At 39.2% G+C, this 19754-nt stretch overlaps 1 protein-coding gene across 4 annotated transcripts in view; it reads right to left on the bottom strand.

Annotated features, from left to right (window-relative positions):
• Nucleotides 1-19754, bottom strand: part of LOC111865637 (COP9 signalosome complex subunit 1) — a 48630-nt gene that overhangs the window by 9464 nt on the left and 19412 nt on the right. For 3 of the 4 annotated variants that reach the window (XM_023853820.2, XM_023853821.2, XM_023853822.2), the window contains 6 exons: nt 18964-19161; nt 17715-17792; nt 15287-15522; nt 11177-11282; nt 10750-10968; nt 5819-5953 (listed from right to left, as the gene is read on the bottom strand). In XM_023853820.2, the coding sequence (XP_023709588.1) occupies nt 5819-5953; nt 10750-10968; nt 11177-11282; nt 15287-15522; nt 17715-17792; nt 18964-19161 (972 nt within the window). Of the gene's footprint in view, nt 1-1477; nt 2074-5818; nt 5954-10749; nt 10969-11176; nt 11283-15286; nt 15523-17714; nt 17793-18963; nt 19162-19754 lie in introns of those variants that run through there. The other variant, XM_023853823.2, reaches the window with a different exon arrangement.

Raw genomic sequence — 19754 nt, 5'->3', positions numbered from 1 at the left:
TCTAGCCCTGCAAGTTGTAGAAGGTGACAAGAAGGGAACCCAGTGTCAGGGAGTATAACTGGATGACTGTGTCACTGGGGGCATAAATACAACCCTCTAGGTTGGGGGCTGGATGCAAGGCTGATTATTCTGGTCTGTGAAGAAAATGACTGGTGCAAAATCCAAAGAAGTGAAAAACCAGATGAAATCTGAAATAATCTTCTAAATTGGGCTGTGGCTCAAAAAGGCCCTGTTTTGGCGATGATGATGGATCAGAACAGATACATCACAGAAATTCATAACATTCAGCCAAGCCAGCCTCTTTCAACACAGTCATTTTAGAGGCAATTAGGAATTACGAATTTGTTTCCAGAAACTCTTGTTTTAAGACAGACACACATGCATAACCAAGCCCTTGGAGAATTTTAAAACAACGACAATGATAATGCCAAAAAACTAAGTAAACATGTAACAGACCTTACCAACAATACCTGCTCAATTCAGCCTCAGCTGAGCTCTCCTGGCTGCAGACTAAAGTGTGTCACTTTTATGGAAATTACATCACAAAGCTCAGTCAGTCTACTGTTACACTGCAGAGCAATATTTGATAAACTAGTGCTAATCTGGGAAACTCCTCACTGAGTTCATGGTATTTACAAACAGTGCACACAGTTACATACGTCTCCCCTGAACTGTTTAATGTAACAAATCCCTTGTAAGCAGCATATCTATTCTTAAAATTGGACTATTAGAATCATGTTCAATGTAGGAGTTGTTCTCATGGCAGAAACTAAGAAGAGTGTGGTCTTCTGGGTTGACACCATATAGCCTGGTTGATACATTGCATCCCATAAGGCAGTAATCTTCACTGTCACTGTCATGAGAATAACAACCTCCTATGTTTAAATGTAAATTTAATGTAACTGCTACATACCATTATGGCAAGAAAAATAGTCTAGAATGTCCCAAGAGATATTTTCCTTGATTTTAACACAGGACAGGAGCTGTAACATTATATACTGACTGCAGATTGGCAAAATAATGTTACATTTTACATGCATGACCTTTATTTTGTTCAGCAAAACTGAATTTCAACTATTATGACCAAGTTCATTCCAGAAAACATAACTTCATTTAGCTGCCCTATGTAATCAACATAGGTACAAGTTTACGGAAAAATAAACAGAGAACTGGGCATATTTACAACAAACATAGAGCAGCTGTAAAACAGCTGCCTCACATGTCACAAAACTACAGAAAATAACACAACTGAGAGAATACCGAAACCTTTCCTTTACATATGAGACTCCAAATCATCTGTATATGACTTGTTATTAAACTATTTTCATAAGATATAAATGTCTGAAATAAGACTGTCAATGTTACATCATTGTATGAACAAAATGGCAACATTTTGACTCTTGCAATTCCAAGAAAAAATATGAGTACCAGTGTCAAGTGACCCTCCATATCAAATATTTCAACCAATTCATACTGCTAGATGTAACTGTTCCCTGGTAGTAGAGACAAAAGTTAGGCCAGTGATGGCAGGAAATATGCATATCTTTCATTCCTAAATGATGAATGGTAACTGTTGCATGTGTTAAGTCTTTGGAGGTTGGCACTATAAGCGTAAACATGTACAATACCCAGGCGTGACGAAATGCTTCACAGCTGCTTCTTGTGCTTCTGCTGCCATCTGTCTCAATCAATGGAACCCGCAACAGGTAGCAATACATTCACGGAGGAAGACTGGCATGCTTTTAGTATTATCTTAGTGCAAGTCGTTAAATTCAAAATTACATATATTCAGAAAATCGGCTGAGTCTGTACTCTTCTAACTATAAGCTATATTTCTGTGTGCACATGATTTCAGATTATAGCATCTAGGGATGGGTAACATTTAATGTAATCAGTTCCTCTGTGATTGGAGTGTCTTTGGTCTATTTTAGCTGAAAAATGAACTGAATGTATGCTTCAATTCCAGAGGGCTCTAATGATGGTATATCATACTTGGGATTATGGAACAGAAGCAGTTCACTGGATGGAAGCAGATCATTACTGGAACGCTGCATTCTTTCAGGACACTGCATGCTATGGACAAAGACCAGGAACTCAATAATCCCAAGCGGATATGACGTTTCATGCGAAAATACAAGAGAAACATTAAAATATTCTCACAGTATCATTCACTTGTTAGTTAAAACTGTAGTCAGTAACTCACACAACATGTGGTCAAATTACGGGATTATTTAATGAATGTGGAAGGAAGTGGTTGTGGCCTAATTTAAAGTACTACCCGAACATTTACCTCACTGATGATAACCCTGAAAACCTCAGTCAGGATGGCTTATAACCCAGCTGAGATCTGAAGTGGTTATCTCCCAAATACAAGTCAGAAGTCTTACTGCTTAAGCCATGATAAGGCTTCTAGAGCACCATCTTAAAAACACTTACATGTCCATACTTGCCATTATCATTGTAACTTAAAATAAAATTATATTTGAAAGGGACTTAATTATTTCAAAGCATCTGTTACACAGCAGTATAATTACATGAACATACAATGTTCTTCAAGGAGGAGGAGGAGGAGGAAAATAAGAAGTAGAAGCTCATGATGACAGGAACAGCTTAAGCCCTAAGCTGTACTACACTGTAGTACATAAACAGCGTTAGAAAATAAAGATATATGATATCTGACAACTGGGCCCTCAGAGATATTTTTGTTTCATAACTTCATAATGACGCATGGCTGACATACTGAATTCTAAAACGGGAGCAACATTATATAATTAAACGTCACAGTAACGAATTTAAATGTCCAGGGAATTTTATCTCCCACTGTAGGAGACATAAGTACACGGAAACTATACCACTTAACTGGCTGAGCACAATGCCATGATTATGGATAGGAAAGTGAAGGTACAGCTCCGCCATTCTTAATGTTAGCATTAAACAGGGATGAGTGGGCAACCTCAAGCTCTGGCCGCTTTACACCTGGTACCTAGTGAAGAGGCTGGGTGGGGTCCCGGAGCCAATCCGGAAGCTGTGGAGAAGAGAAAATCTCTTGCCTCTGCCAGGCATCAAACCATGATTCCTTGATTCTTTTTTCATTTCATGCAACCTGTTGTGTTATTATATACAACTCTTTATTAAGACCATTACAACACAACAATATAGAGTTCAAGGCTAAATCAGCTTTGCTACATGTTTCGGCTATTCATAGCCATCATCAGGCAAATACACAATCATCATGTCTACACACTAGTGAACTGCAATTGCGTGGTAAGTCTCGATACTTGACAATTATCATATTATAAAACACATGTTATAAAAATTACAATGAAATATAAACTTATTATAAAACAAGAGTTATTTCGTAAAATAAGGTTAAAATTATTCAAGTGATAATCTATATCATGAAGTCAGTTGTTGCAATCTTGTATTTTCCCACTGACATGGTATATTCTAGATTTTATATGATAAACTGGTTGGAGGCCCGTGATGTATAATTTTAACATAAATTATTTGGTCGCTGCCTCATTGTACGATGTATTTATATCCGTTATGTAGGGAATACAGACTGCAACTCTGTATTGTTGTGTTGTGATGGCCTTAATAAAAAGATGCATGATTCCTTCATCAACCAGCCTGGAAGCCTTGTCAATACAATGACTGAACTATCTTGGCTCATACTGCATAAAGTGTACTATATACTCATACACTATAGTACACCACATCTTGCTTAGGCAAACTTATGGCAAGAGCTCCCATGTGTGCGTGTTCAAATTTTCCACCAACGTGTGAATACCAGAAATGCAACACAAATATAACCAGGTAACTTCCTAATGATGATATAATGGTCTATGTCACTGACTGATGGTGACACACCCTTGATCCCATAGTGGATCACTTGGGGGAGGGGGGGGAGTCCAACTGGGTCCACTCAGCACGGCGGCCACTCATTGGCCTATTCTAGCCTGCCCCGGGTGATTATGATGATGGAGAATTTGGTGGAATGAAGATTGGCAGGGGAAACCGAAGTACTCGGAGAAAACCCGACCCGGCGCCACTTTTTCCACCACAAATCTCATTTGGCCAGACCAGGGATTGAACCTGGGCTGCTGCGGTGGGAAGCCAGTGCCTAACCGCTTGAGCTATGGCACATCCTAAGTATACATTAGCTGTAATAGATCTAATAGGTTTTCTATGTGTATCACTAGGTAACAGCACAGTCCAGCTTCATAACAACCTAAGTAGCAGATACACATGCACATGTTCTGGTTTCAGTATTCAAAATGGCAACCATGCTTCAGGAGTGTACTACAAAAGAGCAGCATTCTGTTGTATGCTTTTTTTAGTTGGCAGGGGGACTCAATGCAAAGTATATTCATGAAGAAATGTTTCCTGTTTCTGGTGGCACATGTCTGTCGCATAAAACAGTTCACAAATGGCTCAATAAATTCTCTCAAGGACATTCAAGTCACAGATGATGCCCAACCAGGTCACCCTGTTGAGTTTGTGAAAGAAACAACTGTACAGCAGGTGGAAGAGTTGATTTGAGCTGACACGAGGATAATGATAGACAGCGACTATGGTGTTTCCATGGTTTAGCATACAGCATAATGCGTGATTTTATGAAGTTTCAGAAAGTGTGCACACCATGGGTGCCCAGAGAACTGAAGGATCAAGAAAAAATGCACTAAATGGGTCTGTCCTTGTAACATCTCTTACGGTATGCAGACAAATGGGAAAATATGCTTAATAGGATTGTTACTGGGTATGAAACATGGGTGCATCACTACCAACCTGAATCAAAGCACATTTCAGTGCAATGGAAACATCCCAGTTCACCTTCAACTAAGAAGTTCAAAGTTATGCCATTAGCTGGGAAGGTTTATGCTTACCATGTTTTGGGATTCTCTGGGAGCACTGTTAGCCCATCTTCAGAAGCATGGTGAAAATGTGAATTCTGCATCATATTGTGAAGTTCTGCCGAAGCCTTGGGATAAAATTTTCAGAAAACGTCCAGGCCAACAGGCAAGAGGAGTACTGCTTNACACCACATATACACGGTGCCAAATCCCAGAAGACTGCTTTCTTCATAGTCACCGCCGTGAAAGCCTCAAATCAAGAACTACAGTGCGCCTTATGGCGCAGAACTGGACCCTAGTGACTTCCATCTGTATCGTCTGCTAAGAAACCACCTTGGTGGCAACCATTTTGCTGATGACAAAAGAAGGTTGAAATGGAGGTGTGGAAGTGGCTGAGACAACAGTCAAAATACTTCTATGCTGCAGGTTTCAACATACTAGTAAAGAGATGGGACAAGTGTATCAATGCTGCTGGAGGATATAAATGTTTTTTCCAGGTTTGAGTATCACATGTTTATGTTTTACATCCATTTGCAACCTATTTACTGCTCTCCCTTGTATGTTAATGCATTTTCAAATGTCCCATGACTGTGTGAATGAAATTTCATTAGGAATACTATATTTGGCATTGTCCGCTGTCTACAGCATGTCAAACATACAAACATTTTGGAAATTGGATCCCTTTCCATCGCCAGGGGTAAGGGGCAAAAGGATCCTACTTAACTTATCTGTCTGAAGGTGACTAACTCCCTCTAACAGGCCCTGATGAGTAGGGGACCTTTCCCCCTTACTTCTGACATAATTTGACCCAGTTTCTGAAATGCCACATTTATCAAATACAGCACAGACAATGAACAGTGCCCAGCAACACATTTGTGCAATGAAGGTTCCCCGAATGAGATAATTCATGAATTGACACTGATAACAGGATTTTCAAAAACACATTGTTACAAGAAAGTACCCACCTTGACGTGGATTTGGTGCTTGAGCATAGCAGCCCTGAGGATGAGCATCCGTGTCCGCCGTTGATACTCTTTACCTACTGCCAGTGACTTTTCAAATGTTGTGCTCCTCTGGTCAACTTCTTTTGCATACAGTATCTATAAATAAAACATTTTCTTGCAGAGGTCTGCAAAGGCCAAATTTTATAACTATCCAGTGCAGCCTGAGGACCATTTGGCCCAAAGTTTACCTTCAAATATTACCCCTATCTTAACATCCTTTTATCCCAGGCCAAATTAAGTCCAATCTATTCACAATCTGCACTGACTAGTGTGTCATTAATACCTATTTTTTTAACATATAAATGCCAATAATCCTCAAATGAATTATTTAATGATACTTTAAGGACATCTCAGATTACTTCAATGTTAGTGGAATGGAACAGTTACCAAACAGCAGACTTAACAAGTTGTTATTCTGATCTATTTTCAGGAAGGGGCATGCTACAGAAATCCCTGCAACAATCATATTTGTGGGATTTGGTTTTGGAGTCTGACCAAACCCAATATTTCAAACTTGGGGGGAGGGAAAACTTATAAATAAATTGTAAACTCACCACATTTGTACAATGCGTTCAACCAACAAGGAAACTTTGCAACACCGCTGGGCGGTAACAACATTCCTCACAGATTGCTGCTGTAACTGCCAATAGCAGAATGAGTCATTGTCGACGATAAACACATACCGTCACATGGCCTGATTTTGTCACTACACTAAGTAGCATCAATAGTCAGTCTTTGTTTGAGGTGTTGATAGGCAGTCGACATGTATACAGAAATGAAGTTCACTATGGAACAGCGTGTGTTCATTGTCAAAACTTTTGTAAGGAGAAAAGTAACAGAAAATTTATCCATAAGTTTTGCCATAAATATCCTCACTCGCCAGTTCCCACAAAGTCGTGTGTATCCAAGCCCTCTCTCTCTCTCTCTCTGTATCCATAATTTTCACTTTCTTTCTGGAATGTTGATCATTGCCACTCAAAATTCCCTCAAACATATTCACTGGTACTGTAACTGCAGTCAGCCCTAACTGTTCATTGTGTATAAATTTGTCCATCACAGTTGGACATTTGGCCATAACATGTCAATCCTGAGAAAACTGCATATGGGGAACTTTCCATTCAGAATAATGCACGCAAGGATGTCTAGTTCAACCAGCTCATGAGAATCAGATAGCAAAAACGTTCAGGTGATTCAGAATGTTAAATCTTATTGGTGGAACATGCAGAAGTGTTGACTATGTACCTGCCTCAAGTAGCAATGAAGCTTCTTTGAATGGGGCAAGGAAACTCACCAGAATTCATAGCATCTCATACTGCATCGGTCATACTCTCTTTTTCCTGATGTTCCCTATTAGAATGTTTTCACTGTCTTCATAACATGCACTGANTATATTTTATAGTTCCAGACAACTGCTGAATTCCATTTAGTTCTGTTTTTACATCATTCCCTCTCTCATGGCCTAAACTAAACATCATTACTGTTATTATTATTATTATTATTATTATTATTTACTGTTACATATCTTTTTTATTATTCAGATGAACTTGGAAAAATTTAATATCTGATTGTTAAATAAAATATATTCTGCCAAACCGATGTGACTCACTCTCGATGAACTGTGTTTTTCAGGTGATGTATGATACCAGACTGTTTCAGGTATGCGACATCTAATTTCAAGTGTTAGTGAGCTAATGCATGAGGCTGTGCCATAGCTCGGGCAGTTAGCTGCTGGCTTCCCAACGTTGTGGGCCAGGTTTCAGCCCAAATCAGGTCATGTGGGATTCATCGTGGACAAAGTGGTACTCAGGCAGGTCTTCTCTGAGTACATCAGTTTCCCCTGCCATTCTTCATTCCACCAACTCCTCCACAACCACCATCCTCTATTATCTGGGGTTGGTACAACAGGCCAATGGTGGCTGTCTCAGTCTCACCCCACTAAGAATAATAATAAAATAATAATAATAAGCTAATGTATGGTAAGCTTGTTTCCTTTGGATGTTTATGGTATTCTCAGTACAGTACTGCTGATATCTGGCACTCTGTAGAAGGGTACACACAATGTTAGCCCCTTGATCAGAAACAAAAATTAACTTGGATAGAATGTCTGGCTTAAGATCCAATTTTAAAATTTTATTCATTTAACTCACAGAGGCAGATGTGGAGGTGCATTTTCTTGTTGTGTTCATACACTTGCAGTGTGCTGCACTGTCATGTATTACAGTTACTCCTTCTAAAACATGTTTCTACCTTATAATATCATCATTACATAGATTAACACTACTAATAATACAAATTTCACCATCAATGCAGCTATACTTTATTAACTTATGTTCCACTACATTTTTGACTCTTATAGGGTCATCCTCAGGTGTTGTGATTAACATATTTACATACATAGGCTTAAAATGACTACTTTCTATGTACATTTATATTCTAGCATCTAGATGTTGATTTAAATGTAAGATATATATGGAACTAAAAGTTGAATTTAAATTAATTTAAAAGATTTCTATGCTGTACTGATCTTCATGTCTGCTGCTGTAGTAGGCCACAAATCTTTTCATCTGATTCTTTTATTATTGGTTAGATTCGTTAGTGTCAGCTGTCTCTTAAGCATGAATTTAGCTTCTTTCTTATTTCAAGGACGTCAAGTGTTACTGTTGTAGTGTTGTCTAATTTACATGGTATGTTCTGCTGTGTGGTGTATACCTGAGGATGACCCTATAAGGGTTGAAACATGTAGTGGAACATAAGTTAACAAATCATAGATGCACTGATAGCGGAATTTGTATTATCAGTTATACTCATGTAACAGGATGCAAACATTAAAAATAGCAGATTAACACTGCTTTTATAAGACTGCAACTCACTTCCAGTCTATCACTGCTACTTTTATGATTGCAGTTTACAGTTTTCAAAGTTAACTTAGTGCAGTATGCATACTTCCCACTATAATTAGAATGATCAAGTCAAGGAGGATGAGGTGGGCAGGGCATGTAGCACGAATGGGGGAGAAAAATAATGCATACAGGATATTGGTGGGAAAGCCAGAAGGAGAGAGACCACAGGGAAGACCAAGGGGTAGGTGGGTGGACAATATCAGAATGGATCTTAGAGGGATAGGATGGGATGGTATGGACTGGATAGATCTGGCTCAGGATAGGGACCAGTGGAGGGCTCTTGTGAACACGGTAATGAACCTTCAGGTTCCATAAAATGCTGGGAAATTCTTGAGTTGCTGCAGAATTGGCGGCTCCTCCAGAAGGGCTCAGCTCCGTGAGTAAGTAAGTTTAAGTATGCATACTTCCCACTATCAAGTCACATGTCTGTAGATGTACTACACTGCTGTAACTCAATTAAGGACTGAATACTGTGGATGAATGACCTGAATAACATAAACACTATGGTGAAATATTCCTCAACACTACTCTGATCAGCACTAATTTACATGAATGGTGACTCAAAAGCGACCTTCCAGTTTCTGTGGAAGAGTAACCTGAAACAGACTGAAACTGTAAGCACTGAAAAGCACTGAGTTTCTCCTTAGCAGCTACATCTTACACTTCAAGAAATTACTTCCATACTTCACTTTTACCTTCTATTACCGTGCTTTGATTTGCTGTTTGTTTCTGTCTCTGTCATAAGCATATGACAAGTGCAATCATGAATAACTTTTTCTGCAAAGAAAAAGAATGGCCTGACAAAAGCCTGAAATGTCCTACATGAGTCTGATTGCCATAATTTAAAGCATGCCTAAATATGAACCTTACCTGTATTACCAGGCCTAGGCTCAGGCCATACAGATCACTATTTCCTTAATTATTTACAGACACACTAAAAAAATGATTTCTGTGAGATGAAAATTTAGTCTGTGGCCATTATTATTATTATTATTATTGGAGGGGGTGGGTTTCCCCATGCACCGAGACTAATAATCTACTGTATGCCCCCCTTTGATATTCTACCAGTCTCCATACCCTGCCAGTACTGGTGCTCACTATCAGCCCCATTCAGCCAGTGGGGCTGGCTGCGGTACCCGATGCTTCCCCATCTACCGGAGACATTGGAAACTACTTGGGCAGGAAACTTTTTACCTAATTTAGCTCAGAGGTCTCCTAGAGACATGAACATCTTTTATGTGCCGTAAATCTACGACACGGGACCCATGGCTTAAAGTCCCTCCCGGAGGACTTGTTCCCTGAATTTTTCCGCCCTTAAAAATTCCACGACTTCCGCCACGTTTGAACCCGCGTACCATGAGTCATGAGGTGGGAACGTTACCCCTAGACTATGGAGGCCGCTTAGTCTGTGGCCATTGCACAATTTCTGTATTTTGTGGTGTCACTGAAGAACACATTACTTGGCTGTTCATTACCCATCATCAGTCATCTGTCAACTTTCTTAGCCATGCAACACTTCAACCCTGGATGCTTGCCAACATGTCAGTCCACACACATTCCTACATTATTAGACTGGTCTGATCAAGGTGAATGAGATGGGTAGGACATGGCATATAAATATCTACACAGTTTTGTCAATAACTTGAATCGCAGTCACCTACAGTCCAACTCAGTCATAGAAATGAGAATATTAAAATGGTTCTCAAGAAAAAAGTTGTACACTGGATTCAACGAATCCATTACAAGGTGCAGTTGTGGGGTCTTGTCAATTGGGTAATGAAGCTTTGGGTTCCAGAAAAGTGGTACATATCTTGATTAACTAACTGGTATTTTTCCTTCAAATTTTTGTCAGTTGTAGGACAAATTCTGGATGCATGGTTACTGGATAAGTGGAAGTGAACTACTGTTAGAGACAACTAAATTTCAAGTTACATGTTAATGTAGAAAAGAACATAAAACTTGACAAGATAAAAATGTTAACAAACTACATACCTTATTGTGTGAATCGATGCGAGCTTGGATCTGTCCATCTAAGATCAACTGCATGAGTTCGTCCTCAAGCGCCAGGACTGTTGTGTTGAATGCGGCTGCCATCTTCCTCATGTCTGCTGACAGGTATGGACTGAAGTACTGGATGAGGGCACGGTTCCGGATCTGAGTGTACAACGCGTTCACGTGCGGTGCTATGTACATGTCTAGCAAGAGATTATCCTGAAGCAGCAAACACATGCACATATAAGCTTCAGAGTGCATCACGCACATAGAATACAGTTCGTTCATAAGGGAAACCCATTGGAGCATTTCCATTTTACAAAAGTGAAGCATAATGTAACATAAAACGTACTCCTCACCATAGGTCTCCCATTTCTTTTTTAAAAAAGAACTCAGCAGAAAATAAAGGAGTTCCACAAAATCTCACCTTTATTTCATCCAGGAGCTTAAGACAGGATGCATATTTAGACTCATAGAATTTAAATATAATATCCCTGAGCTGTGGTTCCAATTCCAGGAACAATTTGAAAGAACTGAAAAAGAATAAAAACAACAGATTTAAATACATCACCATTTTTCAACTTGCAAAATGGTGCATATCGTGTAGTGTTACACTCAGAATATCAGACTGGCACAGCAAATTCTGTAGACATTGCAGCTGTGAAGTAAACCTAAGCCTTGCAGGTTCAGCCAACTTAATGCAAGAAGCATCTTACTCATCTGCCAGAGTGCATGTTGGCAAAGAAATCAACATACAAACTTGAAAGCTGCAATACATAAATTACCCTACAATCGGTAGCTTCAAGCGCTCTCCCAGGAAAGTAACAGTGGGCTGAAGCAGGACATAATCTATCTAAATAGACCAGATGCCATATAAAAGAACCCCCACACAATAAGATCAAAACTGTATATTCCCCAAATCTCAGAATATGTTCTGCAGTTTTGGGATATGTAACATATGATGCTGTTTCTTCACAAAAGGACCAGAATCTGCCATTGACTTGCTGCTCTGTCATATTTTCATCACAGCCTTGTTCAAGTTCTTGTCAGACTGTTTCAGCTACTTTGAAAATGCCCTTGATTCCTCCAGACAAACTTTCCCATACTTAAACACTGTCCCCTACCTACGGCACTGATGTGAGGCTGCATTTCAGAAGTTGGAACAATGGGTTAGGGAAGATATCACAGAGATCGACGGATGGAAAGAAGTGAGGTGGGAGGGAGAAAGGAACATGGGAAGAATGCGAGATAGAGCTCTTGGAAGACAGACATATATGGCGAGGCTTGGCTGTTAGACAGTTCACATAAAGCAGAAACATTAAAGAAAGTAGACTAATAAAAGGAATAAGAGGAGACAGGAAAATGAGGACAGGAAAGAAGAGGAAAAAGGAACATGAGAATGAGGAAAATGAGGATAAAACAACAGCACTAATCTCATGTTAGTGTTGACACTATATTTCCAAACAAGAAAGTAGAAAAATTGTCAACTCTTTCTTTATTGATGCTGAACCAAGTATTGTTGATACTGGCGACTGCATGAATGAATGAATGAAGAAAAAAAATGGTGTACAAATAGAGTGAAATTGGAGAACCCTGAATTATTTCCAGTACATGCTCATCCACCACAGAACCAAGTCTCTGAGACACAGGAGCTGCATTTTACCACATTTACTGGCATAATTTACACATTCCTACTCATAGGCAAGAAACTGCAGAAAAAAATTAAACAGGCTTACCATATCTTTAAGGTCAATGTACAGCCACAGATTTTTGGATACACAGATACAAAAATATGTAATTCATCTTGCAATTCGCAATTTTGTACACCACAGGTCACCTACTATACATATAAATCAGCTTGAAAAAACATGCGCCATGCAATGCTCACACGGGCCACCAATTTCCAAAGCCATGCAGCAGGGCTTGAATGATGGCGACTGAAAATATCTGAACAAGCACAACCAAATGAACCTGTTTAAATGCTAGCAATCAACGGAAACATCTGATCAAGAGCAATCAAAACTACTTAAATGATGCCTAACGAAATAAAACAATCGAATAGCAGTAACCGAATGGAACTATTCAAATGACATAAACAGCACCAATCAAGTTAAGGTACATGAATGATGGCAACTGAAGAGCTACCACAAGGAGGAAATACAGCATGAAGTATAAAATTTGTTTGTTTTCTTTTATACGGTATTGTGACAAAGATGACCATTGCTAGGCAACAGTTTGTTAAACACAGCCTGTAAGTTGGAATAGCAATGAACAGAAGTGGAAGTCCATTTGATAGGCAATGGTTCGCTAAGAAACGTTCCCACAGAAAGGAACCAGTCCATTGCTAGGCAACAGCTCTGCAAACACACATTCCCATGGCAATGGTCAGAATGACAACTAACTGTTCAAGGTGGTGGTTTCTGTTTGGTTCTCCCAAAGCTATTTTTATAGCTCCCATGCGTGTTTCAGAGACAATACATTCATGACGAGCAGTAGTCGAACCCTTGGTGGTGGTGATCTCTATTCAGTCTGTGAAGATGTGGAAGTAAGCAACAGGAGGAGAACCAGGAGGCATATGCTAAGGTCCAGACAGTTCTTGGAGCTGTAAAGGCAGACAGAGGTTGCTCAGATGACAGAATTTCCCTGTAATCATCATCATCATCCATGCCATCCTCTTCACTGTCAGACACAGGGTGAGCAGCTGGGGGTGTGACACGTGGGGCAGCTTCTTCACTTGTATCATCAGTGTCACTTTCCGGAATAAAGTCACTATCACTGTGAGCTGTATCTAAATATTCTGATATGTCAGAGTCTTCTGACCTAGAGCTCGGACAAGCCATTGTCTAGTTAAAAATGTAAAGTCATTGATTATATATACTATAAATTCTGATAAATATATTGAAAATATTATAAATAATATACACTGCATTCAATGAAAGAGGAGATTTCGCAACACCGCTGACCGGGCCTAGCTTGTTCTACTGTTGCGTGCGCATATTACGTTTACAGAGACGTTACCTGGCAATGTACTGATCAAGTACACCACAATATCTTACAGTATACAGATGAGGGAGAAGATATCCTTAACAGGATTGTTACTGGAAAAGAATCATGGGTGCATCACTACCAACCCGAATCAAAGCACGTTTCAATGCAATGGAAACATTCCAGTTCACCTTCAACTAAAAAGTTTAAGGTTATGCCATCAGCTGGGAAAGTTATGCTTTCCATGTTTTGGGATTCTCTGGGAGCACTGTTAGCCCATTTTCACCAGCATGGTGAAAATGTGAATTCTGCATTGTAGTGCGAAGTTCTGCCGAAGCTTTAAGATGTAATTCACAGAAAACATCCACACCAACCGGCAAGAGGGGTACTGCCTAATAATGAAAATCCAATACCCCACACAGTCTGAGGGAGCCAGAAGAGAATTCGACAACTACAGCTGGAACTTCTTGAACCTTAGAGTCTGGACTTGGCCACTAGTGACTTCCATCTCTTTGGTCTGTTGAAAATCCAACTTGGTGGAAAATGTTTCACTAGAAATGGAGTGTGGAAGTGACTGGGGCAACAGTCAACAGACTTCTATGCTGTTGGTTTCATGCATTGGTAATGCAATGCTACAAGTGTATCAATGATGGAGGATATGTCAAGAAATAAATGTTTTTTCCACGTTTTATGTTTATATCCATTTATGATCTATTTACTGACTATCCCTTGTATAATGAACCAATTACAGAAGAAGCCATGGGGGGAGACAAGTATACTTGACATCACGGCGACAATAACGAATGAGAAGTTGTCACAAACTTTTACAAAATCTTTAACTTCATATACACATCTGAGAGCTGTGGTTCTCACATCAGTGAATATGAAGTTTACTGTCTTCTACACACTGTGTAGTGTGGTAGAAAGTTACCGACATTTCACAAGACTCTGCTGCCTCCATCTTCAAGGCAGAAAACTTGACCATCCTACTGGGCTGAGGGTGGATGCAACAGGTTCCTCCTACTTGTACATACTGGTACCAACTACAAGACCACACAGCTGTCACATCCCACAAGAGAGTAATTTTCCCCGTCACACAAATTCCTTTACAATTTCACACGTACCTTTACCATGTTCAATGCAATTCCAACACACATTCATCCAATTGCTCAGGAGCTCATCCCACAACCTGTGACTCCAGCATCTACATAGACATGTGGCTAACAGCTATGAAGAGTGTGATGTTCTGGGTTGTAACACCACGTTCTTCAGAGAAAGCCCAACATTTGGGGAGGAACTATCACCTCCACCTTTCGGGTCAAAGTAAAAGCTAAGCAAACACAGGTGGGACACTAAGCTAGCTTCTGCTGTTTCTTACTTGGATAGAAGGTGGCAGTACATTCCTCCAAAACATCATGCTCTTTGAATTACAGTGCTACAACCCTGAAGACTTTACTCCTCACAGTCACGCTCATGAAAACCTCAAATTCAGCAGTTATACATATTGCAAAACAATTCATTATAAATCACACTTCCTTGAAAATAAACTTACCTACTAAAAATTACATTCTTCTGAAGTTCGTGACGGTCGAACGTTGCTAGGGCACAGAGGCCACCATACATAGCGACATTGCTAGGTGACAACAGCTCAGGGAAATCACAGTGGTCAAAGTTTCCTACCAGAAAGTGTTTTGCTGCCGACTTATATTTCTTGGTAGCCAATTCTGCCAAGCCAGCCGCACATTTAAGTCTAGTCTGGATTGTTTGGTTGCTATCTTTACCATGTACCTAGAAAATTAAGGAGAGAACTGAAATTACAATTACAAGCAACAGAAACATAATTTAACCTTTATCATCCATGAAGAGGGCGCTTAAATCTGCCACTACTACTGTGCTTGCAGCTGGATTTTAACACGGGGATAATGGTATTTATACTGAGAATAAAGTGACATCTAGCTTGATGGACTGACACATGCCATCACAGCAGTGTGATACATGGGCAACAGAGGTTAAGGCTATTCATTTGGACTTTGTACACTGTCCTACTCTGTTTTACATAAAAACCAAAATGTCTTGGAAGTGGAATCTATTTCCATCCTGCTCTGCTTGGCCCTTATACTGCATCTGAAACATGTGAGGGTGCTTCATCATCAAACACTAATGCATGTTATCACTAAAAAGTTATTAGATTACATTTTAACATAAAATTGGGAACAAAATCATAGTACTTTTACTGTTTGTTATTTAGCAATGCTATCAGTATTGAGACTGGGGCACGCGGTAGTGTAGTGGTTGAGGTGCTACGCTATAAGCTGGAAGGTTGCGGGTTCAAATCCCGATGAGGTCACTGGATTTTCTTTTCAATTGACCTAATCCTTCTGGCCGCACTATGGCCCTGGGGTCGACTCAGCCTCTAACAGAAATGAGTACCAGGAATTAATTAAATAATTTTTCTGGGGAGTAAAGCGTGGCGGGTGTGTAAGGCTGACAACCTTACCGCCATCTGTGAGCCGACTGTCTAGATAATGTGGGACCCTCAATGTCCCACAACCCTATGGGCCTTCATGGCCTGGTACAGGGATAGCTTTACTTTTTGTTCTTACATCAGAAGACGGAATATTTCATATCCATATCCCTTCCCGTTACAATGTAATTATAAACATCAAGTACACAAGCAGAAGCGCTCCAAGTGATACTAAAATGATGCCAACAGCCTATGGAGAAGTAACCAATACTAAAAATATATCACTTAGACATCCACTGGGGGGAGAGGGGGTTATGAAGAACCCTTCTCCATCCTACCACAAGCATCCTTTTATCCATGTCTATTCCCTTCCCTAGTCTCTTTTGCGTATCTTCACTCGCTTGGTTTTCCACCTATTCCTCAGTCTACCAAGTGTAATTCAACACAATTTTTCATTCTCTTACAGATATACAAGTATAACATATGTTAATATCAGCATATCCTGAATTCTTTGTACCCCACAATCCAATCACATTGTCTCAGCACATCTAAGTTAAAAATGCCTGAGCCAAAGAAATCATCATTAACACACCATCCCTTTTTGAACCACAGCCTACCTTAGAAGATTTTGCTACATTTGTCTATTCCTGGCTATGCTGTCGTGAATTAGACCATCTGGTTTTCACTTCTCCGGAGTTTGCAAAAATAATCAAATAATAATCAAAAACAGAGCAAAATCTTAAGCCTTGTATCTAACCCCAAACTTGGATGTCTAGGTCTCTGTATTTATGTCCTCCAGTGACAGGGTGGTCCAGTTATACCCCCAGAGATTGTGTTCCCTTTTTATCACCTTCTATGACTCACAGGGTTACAGGGGAGGTATTCTAACCCACCTCAACATGGAACACCAAAGAGATCAGCTCCATCTTAATCACTCAGCAGAGCACTTCTGTAAACAGATGACATCAAGTGTCATACATCAATGTTTAGACAAAGAAACAGGCTTTCACACTACCCACACCTGTGGTCTTTTGAAGATAATCTGTGAAAGCACAGTGAGACTTTTTGTGCAACTGCATTCACCCCCAAACAGCCTTGACATATTTAGCAGGTAGTTCGGTCATCAGCCTTGGCAGTGAGAGGGCTGACCAAACCCCTGCTAACACAATACAAAGTTTCGACACTGCTAAAGGTAATATCTGCCACTGCACATGAACCCAAGCCAGTCACATCCATCTCTCATCTTCACAACTTATTTCCTATAATGCATTTTAATGTAGCATATCTTAGCCTTCCAAGAGATTTCCTCAACAAAATTCTATATGCATTCCTTGTGTCCCAAACCTAGATTTCATTGCCTTAACAACACTAGATGACACCCATAAATCACGAAATTCCTCAACAGAAACCATGTAAAAAAAACAGGTGTACAAAGTCGTTCAGTTACCCCGAATCTAAAGCACCAACAAGTAGCATGTCCTACATTCCTAAACCAAAATATTTTCATAATTCATACCTCGGAGAAATCTGGAGTTGCTTCTGCTTTACTGACGTAACTCAGAACATGTGACCAGTTCTGCAAATATACACTAACCTGCAAGCAAAATGATATCTCTGTAAGACCAGATACAGCTGATATCCCAAGATGTATTTGCATTTGGTGACATGAGCATGATTCTAAGTCATGGTATATAGTGGCTGTCTACACAACACTTACTTAACAACAAAACAGAGCAGACAACAGTGTCAGGATTAATTAGGATTAATTTACTGTTGTTATAGTATATCACTACTTGCTTCGATCTTAACAGAACATCATCATATGGATTAAAAATACATAAATACACACTCACTGAAGTGTAAGTTATTGCTGAAATGAATTCTATACAATAGGTCCACCTTTAAGATGTGCTATAATTTAGAATAAAACAGAATAAATCCTTTAAATTGAGGATGAGGTTATGTGTGGTTTTGTGTATATAATATTGATATGCTGTGGTGAGTGTTGTGTGCGGTTTGATGGGTGTGTGCATGTGTTTCTGTGTTTTCTAATCTGTGCTTTCTTGCTGAGCAGTTTCCCAAGATCTTCCTAATGGCATATTCTAAAGCAAAGTTGAAAAGCAATGGCAATAAAGCATCTCCTTGTTTTAGATCATTTTGAATAGGAAACTTAACAGACAAAAGTTTAAGTAAATGGATTTTACTATAGGTTTCATCTAAACACATTTAATCAGCCTAACAGTTTCATGGGTACCACAAACTCTCAGAATACTGTACATTACTTCCCTCCTAACCGAATCACAGGCTTTCTTGAAGTCTACAAATAGCTGATGTACTGCCTCACTGTACTCCCATTTTTTCTCCAGTATCTGATGAATGCAAAAAATATGATGTGTAGTTGATGTGCCACATTGAAACCCACACTGATGACCCCTAATAATTTCATCTACATATGGACTTAACTTCGAGAAAAGATGTTAACAACATTTTATAATCACATCATAAGTACACTTTATTTTTTGTGTGTATCATAAAGAGTTTCTAGCGTAACATCCCAAAAGACAGCGCTTTTTAGTCATTGCAATGAAAACCTCAAGACCCACATTTCAAATATATTCAAGTGTTTAACTTCTTTACTTTATACCACAGATGTCTCATAAAAATATTTATAACTGAAATTGCTACTTAAGACTGAGTTCCTCTGTGAGTCAAGTTAATGTCGAAAAAACTGTTTTACTAAGACAAAATAATGTAATAAACCATACCTTGATGACATTAAGGCACATGTTAACTACATGTTTGCCACTAGTACAATAGTCACGAGCACGTGAATAACATTTAAGGGCATTGGATAAATCACCACAGTCAAGGTAATGATCACCCAAATCGTCATGCCCTCGCCGGATGCTCTCCTTGATTGAATTTGACTTGTAGTTTTTCAGATCTGTGTCCAGTTTCTCCAGCTTAAACAAAGCAATCAAGTATAGTCTCAACAACAAAAGTCAGCTGCTGAGCTATTTAAACAATTTTTTCGTAACATTCCACATACAGTATGTATAAAAAACACTTTCATACCTCAGAAGGCACACTAAATGCATTCTAAATGTTCCATTTTCCAGGAAGGTAATACAGCACATTACACATAAAAATTCTGTGAACTCTAAGATTTCAAAAGCAGATACTTAAAACTATCAGTGTTGTTCTTATACTCAAAACACTAACTTCTTTCTAAGAACTACTACTATTGAAGCAAATAGTGATTATTAAAGCTAGGATTTTTATGTAGATGCTCAAACATGATCTCCATGAACTGCAGCATTAGCATTGCTGCAGTTGAATTTTATTTTACATATTTTCACATATTTTGGCATTTCCTATATATTTCTTGGGAAATTACATAAACCTATATATTTCGTGACATTTTTTTTCTTTGGCTGCATTTTAAACTGGAATGTGCCTACATTTTTTGTGTGCATTTTGGTGAAATATTGTACTAACAGTCTCCTCCGCCCTTCCAAAAGACTTTTTCTGGAATGATGGGGAAATCCGGAAGGAA

This window comes from Cryptotermes secundus, unplaced genomic scaffold (assembly GCF_002891405.2).
Source record: "Cryptotermes secundus unplaced genomic scaffold, Csec_1.0 scaffold2482, whole genome shotgun sequence".
Taxonomy (NCBI): Eukaryota; Metazoa; Arthropoda; class Insecta; order Blattodea; family Kalotermitidae; genus Cryptotermes; species Cryptotermes secundus.
This window is presented reverse-complemented; position numbering and strand designations above follow the sequence as displayed.